Below are 19777 nucleotides of genomic sequence, written 5' to 3' on the forward strand. Positions count from 1 at the left end.
ATCCTTCACAGATGGCCTCATTCAGTATTCTGCAACAGCAAATATAACTTTGATTCAATCCAAACTGGATTAAAACCAAAACAAATCACAAGCTGTTAAAGTGGTGAATGCAGGTAGATAATAAGAGGTATTTAATGCTAGGCACCTTGTTTGGACTCCCAGAAGGAGCTAGTACGGTGTCGCTCAGATGAACATCACAGTTTTTCTGCATTTAAATTATCATTGTTATATTGGGTGATCTTTTGCTAGCCTCGGTCTCTCTGAGAAAGGTATTTTTCCCATATAGATCAAACTGTGAGGTTGGGACCATTGCCATTTGAGTGGAAGTCTTTTGCAAACATCTGCGGGATGTGGTTGGGCAAGGAAATCTGCACTGGGTGGGGATGGGTAGGACCTGGTTACCAGGAATATGGAGAAGGCTGAGGTACTTAGTGACTCTTTTGCCTCAGTCTTCACCGGCAAGGGCTCCAGCCACAGTGCCCAAAACACAGAAGGAAAAGGTGGAGGCTGTGAGAATGAAGAACTGCCCAGTGTAGGAGAAGATCAGGTTCAAGACCATCTGAGGAACCTGAAGCTGCACAAGTCCATGGGACCTGATGAGATGCATCTGCAGGTCCCGAGGGAACTGGCACATGAAGTGGCTCAGCCACTACCCATCATATTTAAGAAGTTGTGGTATGCCACTTGAAGTTCTTGCTGGCAGGAAAAGGGGAAACGTAACCCCCATTTTTAACAAGGAAAAAAAAGGAAGACCTGGGAAACTACAGGCCTGTCAGTCTCACCTCTGTGCATGGCAGGATCATGGAGCAGATCGACCTGGAAACTCTGTTGGGGCACATGGAAAATAAGGAGGTGATTGGTGACAGCCAACATGGGTCTACTAAGGGCAAGTCGTGCCTGACAGACTTGCTGGCCTTCTGTGATGGGGTTACAGTGTTGGTGGACAAGGGAAGAGCAACTGATGTCATCTGCCTGGGCTGGTGCAAAGCACATGACACTGTCCTGCATGACATCCTTGTCTAAATTTGAGACATGGATGGACCACTCGGTGGAGAAGGAACTGCCTGGGTGGTCACACACAAAGAGTTGAAGTCAATGGTTTGGTGTCTGAGTAGAGAACAGTGACGAGGGGTGTTCCTCAGGGGTCAGTACCGGGACCGGAGCTGTTTAACACCTTTCTTGGTGACATGGACAGTGGCACTGAGCGCACCCTCAGCAAGTTCACTGACAGCACCAAGCTGTGTGGTGCGATCGACACGCCGGGGGGAAGGGATCCCTCCAGAGGGACCTGGACAGGCTGGAGAGGTGGGCCCCTGTGAACCTCGTGAAGTTTCGACAAGGCCAAGTTCAAGGTGCTGCACGTGGGTCGGGGCAATCCCAAGCACAGATCCAGGCTGGGTGAGGAGTGGATTGAGAGCAGCCCTGTGGAGAAGGACTTGGGGGTATTATTGGATGGAAAAACTATGAGCCACCAATGTGTGCTCGCAGCTCAGAAAGCCACCCGTGTCCTGGGCTGCACCCAGAGCAGTGTGGGCAGCAGGGCAAGGGAGGGGATTCTCCCCCTCTGCTCTCGTGAGACCCCCCTGCAGGGCTGGGTCCAGCTCTGGGGCCCCCAGTGTAAGACAGACAGGAACCTGTTGGAGCGGGTCCAGAGGAGGCCACGAAGATGCTCGGGGGGCTGGAGCACCCCCCTGTGAGGACAGGCTGAGAGTTGGGGGGTTCAGCTGGAGGAGAGAAGGCTCCGGGGAGAGCTTAGAGCGGCCCCCCAGGGCTAGAAGGGGCTGCGGGAAAGGGGGGAGGGACTCTGGATCAGGGGGTGTGGGGATGGGACAAGGGGTAACGGTTTTAAACTGACAGAGGGGAGATTTAGATCAGACCTAAGGCAGAAATTCCTCCCTGTGAGGGGGGTGAGGCCCTGGCACAGGCTGCCCAGAGCAGCTGCGGCTGCCCCCTCCCTGGCAGGGTTCAAGGCCAGGTTGGACGGGGCTTTGGGCAACCTGGGCTGGTGGAAGGTGGCCCTGCCCGGGGCAGGGGGTTGGGACTAGATGATCTTTAAGGTCCCTTCCAACCCAAACCATTCTACAATTCTGTGATTCTCCAGAGCTTTAGAAGGAAGCTTGAGGTCCTCTTCAGGCAGGATGAGCTGGCACTGTCATTCTTGACAAGTGCTAAACCACACTGCTCTGAAGACCAGAGTATTTACTGAGGTAGTAGATAGGAATAAACTATGCAGTGGAACAGTGGTGAAAAATTTTCTTAAATGTTCATGTTTCCTATTTAGAAAAAATTTTCCTCGCAGTTACAATCACTTCAGTGAACTCCATGCTTAACATTGTACAGATTTGTTACTGCCCTTTTCTTCAGTTATGGTTATACATCTTGCTGTAAAATGTGATAGTCAAGTTGAATACTTAATGTCTTCATATCTGCCAGAGAGTGAAAGTTAATGGCTACATTCTGCACTGATATAAGCAAACGTTTATTTACAGGAAAGCTATTGCTGATTTTACATGCTGCATAATAATATGAACAGTGTAATATTTAAATATACTAGAAAAAAAGAAAATGCTAAGGGCTGTGTTTTGCAAATCCTTCTGAAGGAGTTGATCTTCAAGTAGTAAACGTTACTGGTGTACAAGAGGGTTTTCAGGGTTTTCACAGGTGTGAACCCTATGGTAGGAAATGAGTTTGTGGGCAGATAAAGCAGTGTCAGGTCCAGCAAGTAGTTAAATCTAGAAGGCTAAATGTTTCTACCATGAGAGGAATTAATTGGGAAAGTTTATATGGCTTTGAATGAAGCTTGTCATGTTTAGAGACCTGATTGCTTTTCTGACATTTTTCCCTCCCCAAGTTTGCTGTCTGATTTTTTGATAACCATAGGGATCTTTAAACAGCAAATTGGGTTTTGTTTCTAGTGTACAAGGACAACATATTTTAACTGACAAGACTCTTAAAAGTCTTTATATAAATTGACAGAAAATACAATTACAAAAAGATATAGTAGTATTGCTTTGCGTTGAACTTTTTGGTTGGTGGCAATAATTATAATGAGATTAAAGTGTGATTAAGTAATAATGGACAGACTGATAGAAAATCAGGGAGTGCTAGTGGAGAAAATGAATAGATCTTTAGACAAACAGATTTTTGCTTAGGGCATGGGGGTACATTTAGAATGACTGTCACCTCCATGGTGTTCCTCTGGGATGACATGGGATGTGCTGCTGCAGCTTTGCCCCATCTCTTCGGCCGTCTGATGGTGCTGGTGGACCAGCTTCAACTTGTATTTACTCTGTTTCTCTTTTTCTCATCTATTTATTCATAGTACTGAACCAGCTTCTGTATGGTGGTTGTGGAAGCTATCAGTAAAGATGACCATAGAAATATTAAATATTACTGGTATGCTTTCCAGGTAAATGAGGGGTACTTTTCAGGTTGCAGTAATTTGGCTGGCTGTTTATAAGCATGCTCACATTTTGTTGTAGATCTCAGAAAGATCTTACTCTTACTTAATCACAAATGCTCATTAGAGTTGTAGCACAGTAATTACATAAATATTTAGTGAAAGACAGCAATGCTTTGGAAAAAAAAAAAGTGTCAGTCACTTGAAGATCAGCAGCTCTGGGTGTTTTTATGCTGTTTTATATTAGTGTAAATCTATGTCAAATTTTGTATGAAGATTTCTGTGTTAGATGTTAACATGTAGTTCTTTGACACAATGCTCTCATCAGAATAACTTATATTTGTAGAGGTTAATAACTGCAAATTTAAATATGTCTGAAAGGTAATCCGAGTGAACTGTTTGTATGAATTGTTTCCCCAGGAGCTGCTTTTATCCCGTGTTCAAATTTAGAAGGTGTTTTTCTCTTTGCTTTTTTAGTGTATGTATGTATAAACTAATTTCACTATCCATTGTTCAGTTCTGAATTTAATCAGGGATGTTAACGTGCTCTGCATGTTGTTTCTGGCTTTGCATCAGAATTTTGTTGGCATTGTGTTTTAATGCTAGTAAATAAAAGATAAGTAATTGAGAGAACAAAAAAAGTATTGATAAGCAACTGTTAAATTAACTTTTGGAGAGTCTTAATAATTGAACATAAATGACAAGTTACATTATTCCAGAATGTTTGACTAGAAATAAATAATGTTTGGGGTTTATCTCTGCTGGTCACACATCTGATTTATGTCATCTGTTGATCCATAAAAATTTCTGGCCTGTCACTTTTTCGAGGTTGTTCTTAAAATAAGGGATGGAAGCTTATATTTGTAAAAAACAATGTTTTACGACAGTAATGTTTTCCAGAAGTATTTTTTGTATTCAGAAAATAATTCCAAGAATGTTTTTCCTTTGATTTTTTTTTTTTTTCTGAAGTACATTGGAATCTAATTGTGAAAGTCAAACAGCAAAATTACATTAGAGCAAATGCTGTATTTATCTTTGCTTCAAAACAAACAAAAAAAGGAGCAAGTAAATTTTATCGTAAATCTTTTAATTGAATGATGTTTGCTGTTTTCTTCTGAGACTCGGTAGTTTGCAGGAGGATAAAAATGTATCATATGCAGCAAAGTCTTAACGAGTGTTTTCTAAATTAATAATTTTGGTTCACCTCTTTATTAATTTTGTCCTGCAGGTTGAACTTCAGTTTCAGTTAAATCGCTTACCACTCTGTGAAATGCATTATGCCTTGGACAGGATTAAGGACAACAGTATTTTGTTTCCAGATGTCAGCATGACTCCCACCATACCCTGGAGTCCCAACAGGTACAAGAATACAAACACTTTATTATCAAAGATTGTATGGTAATGCAGTACTGAATTTCTCATAACAGATGGCTGAAATCTGCCCTAGAACAAGAAGCATGCCTTGCTCTTCATTAATGGTGAGGATGGTTCAGAGAAGGGAGTGAAACTGTTCTAAATAAAACAAGAAAAGTGATCCTCTGAGGACTAGAATCCGTTGATTGGTTTTCCCTGCGGTTGAGCTGTGGTTTTATAGGCATTGCAGTTGTAGCTGTAGAAAACAAATCTGCTGTTGTTATTTGCTGTTCTGTTCTTCACTGAAAATATGCACGATACTTTATAGGAATGTAAATACCAGTTACAAGGAGTGTGCTGTGCAGGATCTCAAGCGTGCAGAGCACCGCTTGCAAGGAGCAATCCAATAGTACTTGCTGAGTTGGATGCAGTGAGCCCAAATTTGGACATATCACTGAGGGGATAACTTAAGAAAAGCGTCGGAATGAGTCTTGGAAGCACCACTGTTGCACTTGCAAGCAGTCCTGAGATGCTTTGTATACATGTCTTACAGTTTCCTTTATGAAATTATAAACCCCTATGTTATATAAATACTTTTGAGGAACTTGAGGCTGATGCAGTTTGGCTTGAAGAGGAAACTTAAGGAAGAGAAATGTGAGGCTCAGGGAATAGGGGGGGATAGAAGAGGCGTGAGGTTTCTGTACTTAGAAACCAGGGAAATGAGAGGTATGTGGAACTGATAGCCTGTAGAGCATGTGAGTTGTGTGGTGTCTTGAAGGTGAGAATTAAGAGTGTGACTGTGATGCAATACAAATCAGAAGATAGCTCAAGGATTAAAAGGAAAGTGATCTGGCCAGAAACCTGAGACAGTGAGATAACGTAAGACAAAAATTACTGGAAAAATTTTACTTTGTCTTTGGAAGTGAGGAAGAACAGAGATGATAAAAGGGTGAGAGTAGTGTTCTGGGTAAGAATGATTGCTGCATGCATCAAAGCTTTGACAGTACAGGCAGAAAGAAGGAAATAGGTTTTGCATAGCGTTATACTACAGAGCTAATGGAGGTCAGTAACAATCTGTTCACTGGCTTAGTTAAGTTTTGAGTGAATCTTACAAGGAAATACTGTTTAAGAATAGTTTGGGCGTAAGCAGTGATCTCAATAAAAAGGTAAGTCAAGTAAGCTAGACGTTTCTCTTCTGTTTTATGTCAGGAAATCTGATTTACAGAAATTTACATATCATTGTAGTTGAGGTAATTATTTGTGTAAGGTTTTATATTTTTTATATAAAGAAATGATATATATATAATAGTTGTTCAGTTTAAGTCAGTGTAAAGAGCGTGTTTTTTTCCATCTGGTGGCTTGGTTTGCTATACCTTGAGAATCAGTACTTCTGACTCAAAACTGTCTTTCCCTCTGTTTTTCTTCTATTTTTGTTTTATGTCCCTATTACTTTCCTGTATTCCTTAGTCTCCTGCCAGCTTGTTGTTCACAGCTGTCTTAGAAGTTAGGAATTCAGTCAACTCCCTCTTGATTTTATTCTCTGTTGCTACTACTGAATAGAAACTTTCCCAGTCTGTAAGAAGCATAGTGCTTGTACCAGAGCAGATCACATTACTGAAGTATGGCCATATGTACAGCAGTGACAGGTGTTTTTCACTATGCATGTCTACTTTTAAATCTGTCAGTGGGAATATTAAAAATGGTGTCTACAAATCTTTAACCTCTCATGCCCATTGGAATTTTTTGAAAGCATCTTCCTCTTAATGCTGGTATCACTAGCTGGTTAGAGCTAAAATCCTTTTTTTAGACTGCTTTCCCATTAAAGATATGTGCCTTAATGATCTCAAAAAAAAAAAAAAACCCAAACCCAAAAAACCCCCACCCCAAACCAAAAGTAAAGAGAGGTTTGTAGATAATTGGTAGCCATTAGTTTTTAATTTTTTTTTTTTTCATTTCATCGTAGATAACTTTTACCAAGCCCTGGAGTTGTATAACTGTTGACTTTTAAAGTTGACAATGTAAATACTGCAGGGAAGAAACATAATTAATGTTACATTTTGCATAGTAACAGTAAAAAATCATTGTATGTCTACTTGCATTTGTTATCAGGTGATGGTGCAGCATATACTTTTTCTAAACTGTGTACTGTGCTGGTTAATTATTGTTAGGTGAGTTAATGTAAATTGAGAAGTAGTTAGATTCCTTTTGGAAAAAAACAACCAACTGATTTATTGTAAATACTACCAAGTTTTTGTGACTGAAGCATGCAATTGTTTCGCTAGATTTGTTGATTTGTTTCAACATGCCTCAATGACACAATCGATACAGTGGCATATAGGCTCTTTAATTTGTTGAAAGCTTTTGAAGTCTTACCTCATTTCATTTCTGACTGACAGTGGATTGTCATAGCTTCTGTTTTTAAACGCTGTTGTCTCCTTTTGTACAGACAATGGGATGAGCAGTTGGACCCTCGACTAAATGCTAAGCAGAAAGAGGCTGTTCTGGCTATCACCACTCCGCTTTCAATACAACTGCCTCCTGTTCTTATCATCGGTCCCTATGGGACAGGAAAAACGTTCACTCTGGCTCAGGCAGTCAAGCACATACTCCAACAACAGGATACTAGGTGAGATGGGGCACTATATATAGAGCGATACTTGATTAGTAGAAAAGATGTAATTTTTTACTGAAATTCAAGTGAAAGGTAGAAATATAGAATTTCCATCCAGCTTAAAAACAAACAAAACCCAAGCCATCCGTCATTGTTTTGAATGAAAACGTAATTTTATAGTTTTAGCCTGTATTTTTTATTTAGAACAAAACTAATTAAAATTGACAGTATGTAGAATGACTGTGATTTGCTCGACATGAAAAGTTTTGCAGTATGTTAGAGAATAAACACTGTTCCTTACTTAAATTCAAGTCTAGATTAATAATCCCAAAATAGTTATTGAAAAGCTGTTTGAACTTTAAATCTTTTCATAACTGAAGGATTTGAGTTAAAGGGCTGAATCATGCAAACTATGGTAGGTCAGTGACTAGTTTCATTAAGACAAATGTGCAGGAAGATGGCCACTGTTTCCTTTTTTTTGTATTCTACTGCTTTGAATTGTTTTCTGTTTCTTCATTGCTTTTTTATTTGCACCATTTATTCCAGCAGGATTCTCATTTGCACCCATTCTAATAGTGCTGCTGATCTCTACATAAAGGATTATTTACATCCATATGTAGAAGCAGGCAATCCCCAGGCAAGACCTCTCAGGTATTTTTTTAAGGCTTATTATGTATCTATAAAATACTATTCTTAAGAAAAGGTGTCTATAAAAAAGGTTAAAGAACTTCTAAAACATAAAAGCATATTGGCATTACCAGCAGTGCTTTTAAAAACATAGACTAAAAGGAACGTGAAACATTGTCAACATAATTTTGGGTCATTTGTTAAATAAAAATAAAGACATCCTTTTTTAAGCTTTTATTATTATATTGATAAATGTGTCTTTCCTAATGAGCAAACTTTTGATATGCTCCTCTAAAAGCTACTATGATAAAATAAAATGAACTTTAATTGTATTTTAATTCCAGAAAATTTTGACTCACACTTACAATGATAATTTGGAAACTGGGGCTACCCACCTGACTTTTTGAAGAAAAATTTTGATGTTATAGGAGCTACATATTTCGAGAATCATGTGAAAGTAGTTTGGCCTCTTCTGATAAGTCAGTTTGAAGTTGTTGTATATGTGGTTATATGTACTTAGCATTGGTATTTTGGGGAGATTAGGTGAGGGGAAAAAAAGAAGAGGTGGAAACTTTAAGAGCAAGGAGGGTAAACTTGCATAGAAATAGTTGAGGAAGATTTATTTATGGGCAGAAACCCACTCCTGGGAATATTTTGCACAATAATCACAAAATATACTTATACTGCTAGCTTGGTATATATATTTTTAATTATAGGCATCGTTTTCTGAATGCCGATATATGAGTTTATTCTATTACTAAGAAAATGACACTGTATGTTTACTTGCTAGCTATTAAACACCATCCTGCACTTGTATTTTATGCAATGTCAGTAAAGCCATGAAGTTGTGTGAAAGGGCTAGATTTACAATAGGTGTAAATTCTCTTTGGTTTGCTGGCTTTACTTGCCATGTGATGTTTTTCAGACACTGAGGATCTGGCCAAGGGAAAGAAAGCAACTTATTTTTTAAAAGTTACCTTTGATCTGGTTGTTTTTTAACACAGATCGTCTTAAGGTGATTTGTAAAGCACTTTGTGATGAAAAGCATTATGGTGTCATAATTTTGTGGTGGGAAAAAATGTGTGTAATTGACACCTTTGGGTATATTGAAGTGTGATTTAACAGAGCAAGGAGTTACATACAGTTTTATTGTGGTTGCTAGGCTTTTGCTACCTTCTTTTATGTGCTGTATTCAACTATATAGTACAGTCTCAGGAATACTTATACAAAACATACATAAACAAAAGTGGTGCTTTTCTTACAGTTAAAATATATATATATCTTTGCCAAGAAAATTACAGCACATAATTTAAAAGTCAATGAACGTTTGAATTCGAGTATAATTGTCATAGTATATTATGAAGTCTTCAAAAAGTGCTGCTGTAGATTGTGTGATGTTTTTCAAATAGTCATGATAACTCCGTAAAAAGCTAAAGTCTTAGAAAATGGAGGCACCTCTGGACTTGTGTATATGTAATTATGGATCCATAAGTATATTTTGGAATAAAAAGTATTACATGTAATTGAGAAGCATATGTTGTTTGAAAGCTTAACTGCATGTCAACTTGATCTGGCAGGAGTTAACGGGTCAATTTATCTGAATTGAAAGCTAGAGCTATGTGAGACTCCTAGCATAAAATTAAATATGGATCTGTTACTTTTCTTATTGACTGTTGTCAAGATATATTTTCAAATTAAAATCGCTACTTTTAGTTTAAGCAGGGTGCTCTGAGGCTCTTGCAGTATTTTAAGGGAAACATCAAGTGGAGCAGAAGCAGTTAATTATCAAAGCTGGGTGTGCTACTTGCAGAGTTTGTGTTTCTAGATGGCTGAACGGTTTGCTTTAGATTTTTTTTTTTTCCTTATTTACTCCACAAGGGATGAGCTGGCTGAATAATATCCTTACTAAAAATGTTACCACAGCTTAGTGGGGAGCACCATAATATTTATGTTGTTTTTAAAGAAGAAAAGCTTAATTATTTAACATTGACTGAGTACTGAGAACTGTATAAATACTTCTGTAAATTTCTGTGGGTTAGACGTATACTAAATAAATTATTGTGTCGGTGATGTGACATAAAGTTTGAAGCCTAGAGTTTGGGGTTTTTTGTTTAAATATCATGTTATAAATTCATGTTTTTTCCTACCAAAATAACTATCTGTGCCCTTTGGAAAATGCAAAGTCAGAATGAACACTGAGAATTTATGTTGAGTCTAAGTTCTGCACCTAAATAAAATACCAATGAGGCCTGAAGGCTGAATTCCCATAGTCCTAATGCCCATAAACAAATTCATACCTGGTTAAAAAAAAATGCCCCTGGGTGTGATTAGATGATTCAGATGTATTAGGGGCACGCTTCAAAACCTCTTACTGAAGAAACTTGTCAGTGAAACAATTTTGTTATGCTTATGTAAATGAATGCAGAAGTGTTTCTGAAAGAAAAAACCCAACCCTAACCTACGGTTATGAGGAAAAGCCTTCTGCTAGGTTCTGCGACTCTTGATTTTAAGTGTGGAGAAGCAAGCACCTTTAGCCGGTGAGTCAGAGCTATAAGAGGTAGTAATTGGCTCCTAATTTGTATACCCTTTTACTCTGGGGATGTGCTTGTCTCTCTCCATCAACTGCTAGAGGCTCCAGGAGGTAGGCTGCTGAGGTAGGCACTGTAGCTAGATACTTCAGATTGTCACGGTCTCCTAAAAACTCCAGTCAAGACCTAGGAAGCAGATAGCAGCAGTTTCTCCCCATGTTTCTGGGCATACAGCGGTTGAGGTATCTACTGTTTACTACTATTATTTTACTTGCCTATTTCAAGTTTAGTTGTATTTATATGTTTTATATGTAACACTGGGGGGAAAAGGAAAGAGGTATTTGTTGCTAAACATGTTATTGTTGACTGTCAGTTCAGCAATGTCAGAAAATAAGTTGATTCTGTTTAAAATATCTCAGCTGAAACCTCTCCAGTTCATTTTTTAAAATACTTTGATCATAAAATAGATGTGTAAGTACTGCATGTATCCTGAAACCATGTAGCTTTAGTATGTGGCTGCTAGCTTCAGGAGATACCCAGAATATATAAATTAATTGGCTGGAGCAAAACAGAGTTTGAATTAAAAAAACCCCAAACAAACCCAAAACAAAAACCCAAGAGGTTTTAAAGGACCATTGCCTTTTTTTCCAAATTGCCTGGACTAAAGTTCTCATACTGAAAATGGTATTAATTTATCTTATAAAATGTTAGCTTGTAAAATAAATGCCTCTTTAGCTGATCACTTTTTTTCTTGAAACTCTAGCTTCTATCTTACGCCATCCTCAAAGGAAGATTAATTTAAAAAGTTAACTTTCAGGTTGTAAGACAGGTTCTTTACGTGTTTTTTGCAGCCTAATGAACATACTTGTTCTTGAGCATGAGCTTCTGTTTGGAGGTGGATCAAAAGATGGAAGAGGGAAATCAGGTGCTTCTAAAGTTTTCTGTAGGCTTCTTGGGACTACTTAGATTTATTTTTTTTCCATGGTATTTTAACAGATGCATGAAATGAGACTTTCTCTAAGCTTCTGTGTTCTTTTTACTTGAGGGATTTCAGGTGAGAAGTAACTGCACAGAATCTGAGGAGCTGGGATTGGAGTTTTATCTAAGAAGAATTCTTTGGAGCACAGCCTGAAGGGGAGAATCCTGGCCTTTTTATCAAGAACTGGGAAGTGTTAGTGTTTTCCAGTTCAGAACAGGGAAAATAAGTTTTGAAGAACTTAAATTTAGTCCCCATTCATTCTGTAAGGAGTCATGAGAAGTAGAAGACACTTCTGTAGGACAGGAGTGCAAATGAAACTCTCTTTAGCCTCCCTCAGAGGTTCTGACTCTAGATTCCTGCCTTACTACTAGAAGTGTATTTGAAGTGATTTAGAAGCCTGAAACACGAACAAGGAAATTATTGTGAATCTTAATTACTGATACAAATTCACTACTTTTGCAAGTAGTCTATTGTACAAATTGATACTTTGATGGAACTTTATCAATGGAAGCCAAACATTGAAGATTAGGAAATACTCAATTTGACTAACATTTAATAGAAGTATTTGGGCAAACTTCTTTTTTGATGTAATGGCTGGAAAGTTTATGGAAACATAGACAAGGTTAGCTGATGCTTTGTTCCATTTTTTTGGTGCATTGGCTAGAGGTCCACAGAAATTAAGGCTTTTGTTGTGGATATCCAGATGCCATATTTAGAAATAAAGGTGGTATGAATTTCCCTGTGAAATGCACATTCTGTGCATGCTAACCCAGCATTAGTAAGTGCAGTGCATATATTCAGTGCTTTTGTTTGTAGAAGATTGAGTCCCTAATCTATAATCTTCTGGGATTTCTATTTCAGTGTGCTTCTCTATGTATTTGCCTGTGGTTTGAGTAAACTTTAGCCTTCCAGATTTTAATTTCTCCAGAATTAGTCTTGCTGTGAGGCTCATGATGTGATGTGAGCCATGGCTGGGTTTTGGGTTTGTAGCTGCAGTTTTTGCTCATCTTTGTACCTATAGCTGCACAGTAGTAGAATGTGTTGCAGGTACTGATGAATGTTTTGCTTAGTAATTGCCCGACTCTGCTGACATTCAGGTACGTTGCTTATGCAGGTATTAAGATTAGAAGGTTAGTTGCTTGTTTAATCAGAAGCAGGGTGAAGTGTTATGATTTGTGTTAAGCTGGTAAAACCCATTTTTGTAATGGCTTCCTCTAACTTTGAGAAAAAAAAAACCCTAATAATGAAATTACAGGAGATGTTATTACCCCAAATTGCACCTGAGAAAGAAATCCCTTGTTCAGTGTGGCTTACTTATATCACGACATTTTTGAAGTAGTCACATCTGTCAGGTGTTTTTTATGCCACTGGTGAATAACAGCTCTGGGATACCTTTTTGATCTCACATCAAAATAAAATAAATTAATGGGTAAGCAGCAATGCAGTTTGAAATGCTGTCAGCCAATCTGTGAGTCACACATAGTTGAATTTTTGTAATAAAAGACAGTGCATGGTATAATAATGTCTAATAACCATAATATTTTGCATTTCAATAGCACCTTTCATCTAAGAATCTCAAAGTGCTTTACAAACATAAATTCACAATAAACTCATTAATCCTCACAGTTCTCCTGTGAGATGCTAGGTAAGTATTACCCTCAGTTAAGATTGAGAAACCGAATCATATGAAAGCTGACTGAACGGCTGGGATAGGTAGAGCAGGGTTATCTTGCTTCTGCTACCTTGTTCTAGCTATTAGGCCATAACTTGGTGTTGTTACATCAGTGTAATAACAGCTTGTCAAATAAAGCTTATCAGTTCGACTGATAAGAAATAAATATATTGGGGTAACATTAGGAGGTTCGTGTCCTGAGACTGACTCAGGAGTGCGTTGTTTGCTCTGTACTGAACCCGGTCGTGACTGGAGTTACCTTTGGTCATGAAGTGTCAATTTTGGTTGCCTGTGTTGTCAAATTAAAAAGCCATTCAGAGTACTGCAGTGCCTTTACACTTCTTCGCATTTAATTTTGTCCAAAAGGGACATTATATTTTCACAAACCAAATTTATTATAAACCTAATAATTGTTTTTCTCACATTATGTGGAACTGAGCTTTAATTTTCAAATGTGGGTGGACATGTGAGATCCAAATTTCAGCCAGTGCAATCATGTTTTTGCACTTTGGGGCATAATTACACTTTTCCAAATACTTGTAATGATTTGGGATTTGTAGTATGGATGCAGGAGAAAATAAATAATGAATAAATAAACCAAACAGCATTAAATTCCATACTTAGAACTGAAATTCTAAATCATTCTAAATCTAAATCATTTAATCTTCATTTGCCTTGGAAATAAATTAAAATAACTTTAATTCTAAATATTAATAGCTGTACAAGAGTTTCCTGTAGTGTAAACGTTCCACTTTAGATTCACAGTTCTTACTTGATACAGATGATATTTTTGAGGAACACCCCATAGAGAAGCCCTTTGACATCTTTATCCAGATCCACAGCTGGTGTGCTTTGGTAATTATTTATAAACCTCTGTGGAGTTACTGGTACTCTGATTTCTGGGGCGTAGTCTTTGTGTCTTCCTTGTTCCTCTTCCATATAGCTAGACTGGCTGTAACATTTCATCACTTTTTAAGAAAAATTCATCATTGATCTCATGATATGGTGATTAAAATTATATCGTGTCACAGAAAGATATTAGAAGTCCAGTGCTTTGCGGACAGTGTCCTCGTATTTTAGACTCTAGCCATCCTTTTTGGCACTGTTTTCTCGTTCTTCTGTACAGTGTATCATAATTATGGTCCTGCATGATAAAAAGATTAATAAACTTCCTGTTTGGATCTTAGAACTCAGAAGACATACAGTGTGTGTAAAAGGAAGTATAGGATTTTATTAACATGTTTTGAAATTTTTTTAAAAGATCCTATGGCTGCAGTTGATGAAATGTGCAGACCATTGCAGCTCTGTCGGTTCCAAGACTATGGGCTATATTTATATTTCAGCTGAGGAAATATTTCTTTGAAATGAGCTTACTGATAGTTTAAAATTAAATAGACATTGATGTGAGGATTGAGAACTTAAATGTGTGAAGAATTTCCATATGTGAATTACTCTTTGGTAACTGTTCATGTATGTAGTACTGCACTGCAGCAAATAATGGAAGGTAAATTCAAGACATTTTAGCATATTTTAGCATGTAATTCTGCATAGTTGTGATGTTCTGCTTCGTGAAGATTACATTTATTTACCAGAAAACAGAATATTGGCATTTGAAATATTAGGCTGTCACTGTGTTCAAACTATGTGGAAAATAATCCCCCTTTTTCCTTTCTAGGGTATATTTCAGAAATCGCTGGGTAAAGACTGTCCACCCAGTTGTGCATCAGTACTGTTTGATTTCAAGCACACATTCCACCTTTCAGATGCCACAGAAAGAAGACATTCTTAAGCAACGAGTAGTAGTTGTTACTTTAAATACATCACAGTATCTATGTCAACTGGATCTTGAACCAGGTAAAATAATTTCTAAACAAGAAGTGTCCATGCTGGAGAATTATCTTCCTCTTAGCAGTGTCAGTTACTTACCCAATTCTTTGAACTGTTAAAAAATAAACAACTATTATCTAAAAAGGGTCTTACCATTTTTTTATGAATAAGTGTTTATTACAAAGCTATAAACTGCTGGCATTTAAATTAAACTTTTGCTTATTTTATTTTTTTCCTTCCTTAAAAATAATTAAAGAAACAATACTATCTGTGATCTGTGTCTTTCTGAGATCCAAGAGGGAAAATTCTGTTTGAGATTCTGTCTTTGAATATTATGCTCATTAAGGTCATTACTCAGTGGAGCATGTAAGCATAAATACATGCAGAGAGCTTTTTTTCTTGTTTTGTAAATTGTTTAGCTTTGCAAACAACTCCCACACGTACAAGCCCATGCTATGTTAACGTGATACTTCTAGAGTTGTTTTCTAAACTGAAATATATTAGACTGATTTTGGGGGGGCAGAGGCTGCTTAGGTTTCACTGTTCTCCTGATCTGCAAATGCAATTCATCTGCTTTTTGGAGAATGTGGAATTTCTTTACAGAAGTTGTTACAGTTAGTTTTTTTATGGCTGTGTTTAGGCATTTGTTGCAATAGAGAAACCTAATATGGAATTTATGGTAAATATTTTCAGATCTTTACATGGAAGTAACTGCTTTGTTTGGCAATGAGCTTTGTACAGTCATGCTATAGTAATGTGTGTGCAGCTGTATGTAATTCATGTTTTCCAAAGAAAATTGCTACATTTTTATGTATATAGTCTTAACTGGATGATACACTGAGTCCTCTAATGCTTTGTTTTAAACTTTAATATATATCAATGTATGAAAGCACTTCTATATTTATGCTGAATTTACATTTCATAAAATCTGAGTCTACTGTGGCACAGTTTTTTTGTTTTTTTTTTTTTTTCAAGTGCATGTTATCCAGTGCATAGATTCCCACCCACCCAACAAACCTCTTGGTCCAATATTATCATATTGAATTTAAATTTTCCTTCAACTTCTGTTCCTTTTTTCCCCCTAACATTCCTTAAAGCCCATAACCAGCAAAGAGCTCAGGTATGTGTGCAATTTTAATGGGAAATTTAGTATATAAAATAGTTAATAGGACTCAAGTACATGAGGAAGCCCTTTTCATTGTCATCGTCCAAAGCCTCGTGGTGGTGAAAAGGTTTTCAGATTTGTGAAACCTACAGAGGGAGGTCTGCCAAGAGACATTTCCTCCTGGTATAAGGAGAGCTCAGATAAGACATCTGTTTAACTTCACATATATCAGAAGAAAGAGGCAGATCTGTGGGCTGTTGCTAATGTCACTGGCAATCAGTTGACCGCTGTTGGCCATTCTAATGGGTTTGAAAATTGTGTGGTTTCTAGTAGTTGCTAGAAATTAATTTGTACAAGCCATATTGAATTTTTTCTAATTTTGTTAGTATCAGAATACAGACCTTTCAGTACAACTACTTGTATTGTTATCAGTGTTGATTTTATCATGTTTCATTTCTTTGGTGATGTCTCTGTTTTACAGGTTTTTTTACACACATTCTGTTAGATGAAGCTGCGCAAGCTATGGAGTGTGAAACTATTATGCCTCTAGCATTAGCTAATAAAAACACAAGAATTGTCTTGGCTGGAGACCATATGCAGGTAAGAGCTATGGAATTTTTGAACGTAAAGTGCATACATATAATATTTGTGGTTTTATATTTTAAGTTATTTGCTCCACATGTCTGTGGTATGTGAATGCCTCATAATCTCTAACCTAGACTCTCAGTATTTCTGCTGGGTATATACTGTTGTCTCCATTTTATAGTAAGGGAATTGACACAAAAAATGTGTGAGTTGTCTAAGGTTACATAGGAAATCTGTGATAGAACAGACTTGGGCCTGCCTGCCCAACCGCTGAGCTATATGCAAGTAAAATTTCATTTTAAAGAGGGAGATGCATAAATTGTACTGGTCATGTCATAGATGGGGAAGCCAAGGGAAATTCAAGGGATGTTCTTTGCATGAGATGTGGGGTTAGTTATTATTACAGTCAGGGTAGGAGTTTCTCCTAGTTTTTACGATTGGTGTTCCCTCTTGATTTTTTGAAAGAATTGAAGAATATGGAGAATATGTATTATGATTTAGATAACTTTTTTTTTTAATAGAAGCATCATAATCTGGTAAGGATTTGCACAAGAAATAGGGAACTGAAACTAAGCAGTGCCTTTATGTTACTGTGATGTGCCTAGGAATTGCTTGGTTTAAAGAGTTTAAAACACTGATTATGCATGTCATTTTGCAGCCTGTAGGCATGAGAAAGCATGCTTGGAAAAGTCATCTTGACTTGCTTTGCTGATTTAGGCCAGATTTATTTGTTTTCATAGATTTGCCTTTAATTCTCTTGACATGTCACAATAGCAGCAGAGTGGATGTTTGCTTTGGTAAAGTAATAGAGTAGTGTTGCCACCTATGACTTAATACTACCACATCATTTCAAGTCACAATAACAGTAATCCCAAGGACTCAGTGCTTTTTAAATACAGATCTGAAAAGTGCTTTCTAAGAGACTGGAATTCTTGCCACTCCAGGCTAGATGACATCAGCCCAGCTGGATGGCTGGAGTTTTGTCTTGGCCTGTGTGTCCCAGGCTACATGTGTAAAGAGCTGTTCCATAGCTCAGGTTCTTACAGAAGTTACTCTGAGGCATCCAATATTTAAATTTCAAGAAATAATATTTATTGGAAGTGAAGCTCAAACTCAGAATCTGAATCATACGTATGCAGAATGACCAAGTAGATTGGCTTAATTTCTACATTAAAAAATTTTATTTTAAAAATATTTTTTCATTGTCCTTGGTTCTGTTTTTCCTGCTGTAATAGATGGTGTTTGTTAAACAAGCCCAGTAGTAGTTTAGTGTAGTAGTAACCGGGCTGCTTGGGTTTTAGATTTTTTTATTTCTTTCTATTTAAATTTTTAAAATTGTGTTACAAATTTTTATATTTTCTGATCTGTACTATTTGTTGTAGTAACTGAATTGTAAAACGATTGTCAGAGTAATGGTATAATGTCATTCAAAACACAGTGTTTGGGGGTTTTTTGGGTGTTTTGGTTGTTGTTTGTGGGTGGTTTTGGTTTTTTGTTTTGGTCAAACAGCTCTCTGCTTGGAGTTACTCATCTGTGCAAGCCACAAAGAAAAATCTTAGATAAAAGGGTTCTTCTCTCCTCTTTACATAGTTACTTAATGTTTTATTGTTCCTTTAAGAGCATGCTGGTCTTTTGTCACTTTTACAGTAGGAATGGGCATTTCTGTGGAATAGCCATGGTGTAAGTCTTCCCACTTGAAGGTACAGTAAAAGTAAGGTTTTGTTTTTGTTTTGATGCAAAATACTTATGTTGGGAGCACGAAATTCCAAGTCCACATGTTTAGTTACGTTTTCTTTGTATGTGTGTGTCTATTACAGCTCAGTCCTTTTGTCTACAGTGAATTTGCCAGGGAAAGAAACCTTCATGTTTCACTGCTTGATCGGCTCTATGAGCACTACCCTGCAGAATTTCCATGCAGGATCTTGCTGTGTGAGAACTATCGCTCCCATGAAGCTATCATCAAGTAGGTGTGAACTTTTTCACTGTATCATGTGTTTCTTTCACTGGTGTGAGTGAACAAAACCACTCTTGAGCCAAGCACAGCTGAATGAAGAGAGAAGCATTACATGTTTCTGTAATGACATCTTAGTTGTTTCAAAGTTAATTAGTAGAACAATTCTTTGTTACTAGGTTGAAATTTGGTCTCCTAGAGGCAGACACCAGGGGTTCAATTAGCTCTATTACAGACCCCTCATTCAGCTGGAGATGCTTTGGCTGGCACACTAAGCCAGAGAAGACCTAACTTTCCCTTTTTAACTGTTATGCAGTATACTTTATAGGGTCTGTGTTTCTCTGAACTGTTTCAGAATTTTAGAATTACTGGGGTGCATTATCTTGGAATGGTAAGCTATGTGCAATGTAAGGAACATACAGATACACAAGTATGGATAGAAAAAAATAGGTCAAATTTTGGGCACATTTCTTTCCCGTTGTCCTCTTTTTTTTTACTGCTTTCAGGACACATTAATCAGTGGGTTTGCATTTTTATGCTGTGATAAACTAATGGCTGCTAGTGTAGTCAGCTCATCCATGAGCTGTGCTAGAAAGAATAAGTGCAATCATGGGGAAAAATGCTAAAGTTTAAATTCTGGCTTAAATATGTACTGAGGAATATTATGTTGGTATCTAGTCACACTAATTAGGTTATCACTGTGTTCAAAGCAAAAGCAGAAGTATTTAAGTGCACTGGGGAATCAAAAGTGAGAATGTAACATAGTTTGTTACATAGCTTGTTCTGTCTTCATTTTATGGACTTTGTAATTATACACTGAGTGATGCTAAGTTTTTTTACACATTTCTTGAAATTTTGAGTTTGAAATAAGAGAGAATCTGAAAAGAAAGGGATTGTTTCAGCTTTTGGGTAGAGATCGCTTGCAAGAAATGTGTCTCAGAAAGATCATGAAAATTCACTTCAACAGTTGGAGTTCAGACAGTGAAGTCCTAGAAGGATCCACTGTGTTGAACGCTGAGGTAAGGATTGCAGAAATACCAGTGGGTCTAGTTGGCTGTCTAGTGGGAGGCCAGTGTGCCTGATTCCACTAGAAATTATTGCTTTGTGAAGGGAAGCCTGCTAAATACTCTGACGGTGGT

General features: G+C 37.4%; 1 protein-coding gene across 3 annotated transcripts in view; it reads left to right on the forward strand.

Annotated features, from left to right (window-relative positions):
- Nucleotides 1-19777, forward strand: part of HELZ (helicase with zinc finger) — a 90782-nt gene that overhangs the window by 42264 nt on the left and 28741 nt on the right. For 2 of the 3 annotated variants that reach the window (XM_074921889.1, XM_074921891.1), the window contains 6 exons: nt 4629-4759; nt 7200-7379; nt 7911-8015; nt 14846-15024; nt 16584-16702; nt 18505-18650. In XM_074921889.1, the coding sequence (XP_074777990.1) occupies nt 4629-4759; nt 7200-7379; nt 7911-8015; nt 14846-15024; nt 16584-16702; nt 18505-18650 (860 nt within the window). The remainder of the gene's footprint in view (nt 1-4628; nt 4760-7199; nt 7380-7910; nt 8016-14845; nt 15025-16583; nt 16703-18504; nt 18651-19777) is intronic. The other variant, XM_074921890.1, reaches the window with a different exon arrangement.

Source organism: Athene noctua, chromosome 18 (assembly GCF_965140245.1).
Source record: "Athene noctua chromosome 18, bAthNoc1.hap1.1, whole genome shotgun sequence".
Classification (NCBI taxonomy): Eukaryota; Metazoa; Chordata; class Aves; order Strigiformes; family Strigidae; genus Athene; species Athene noctua.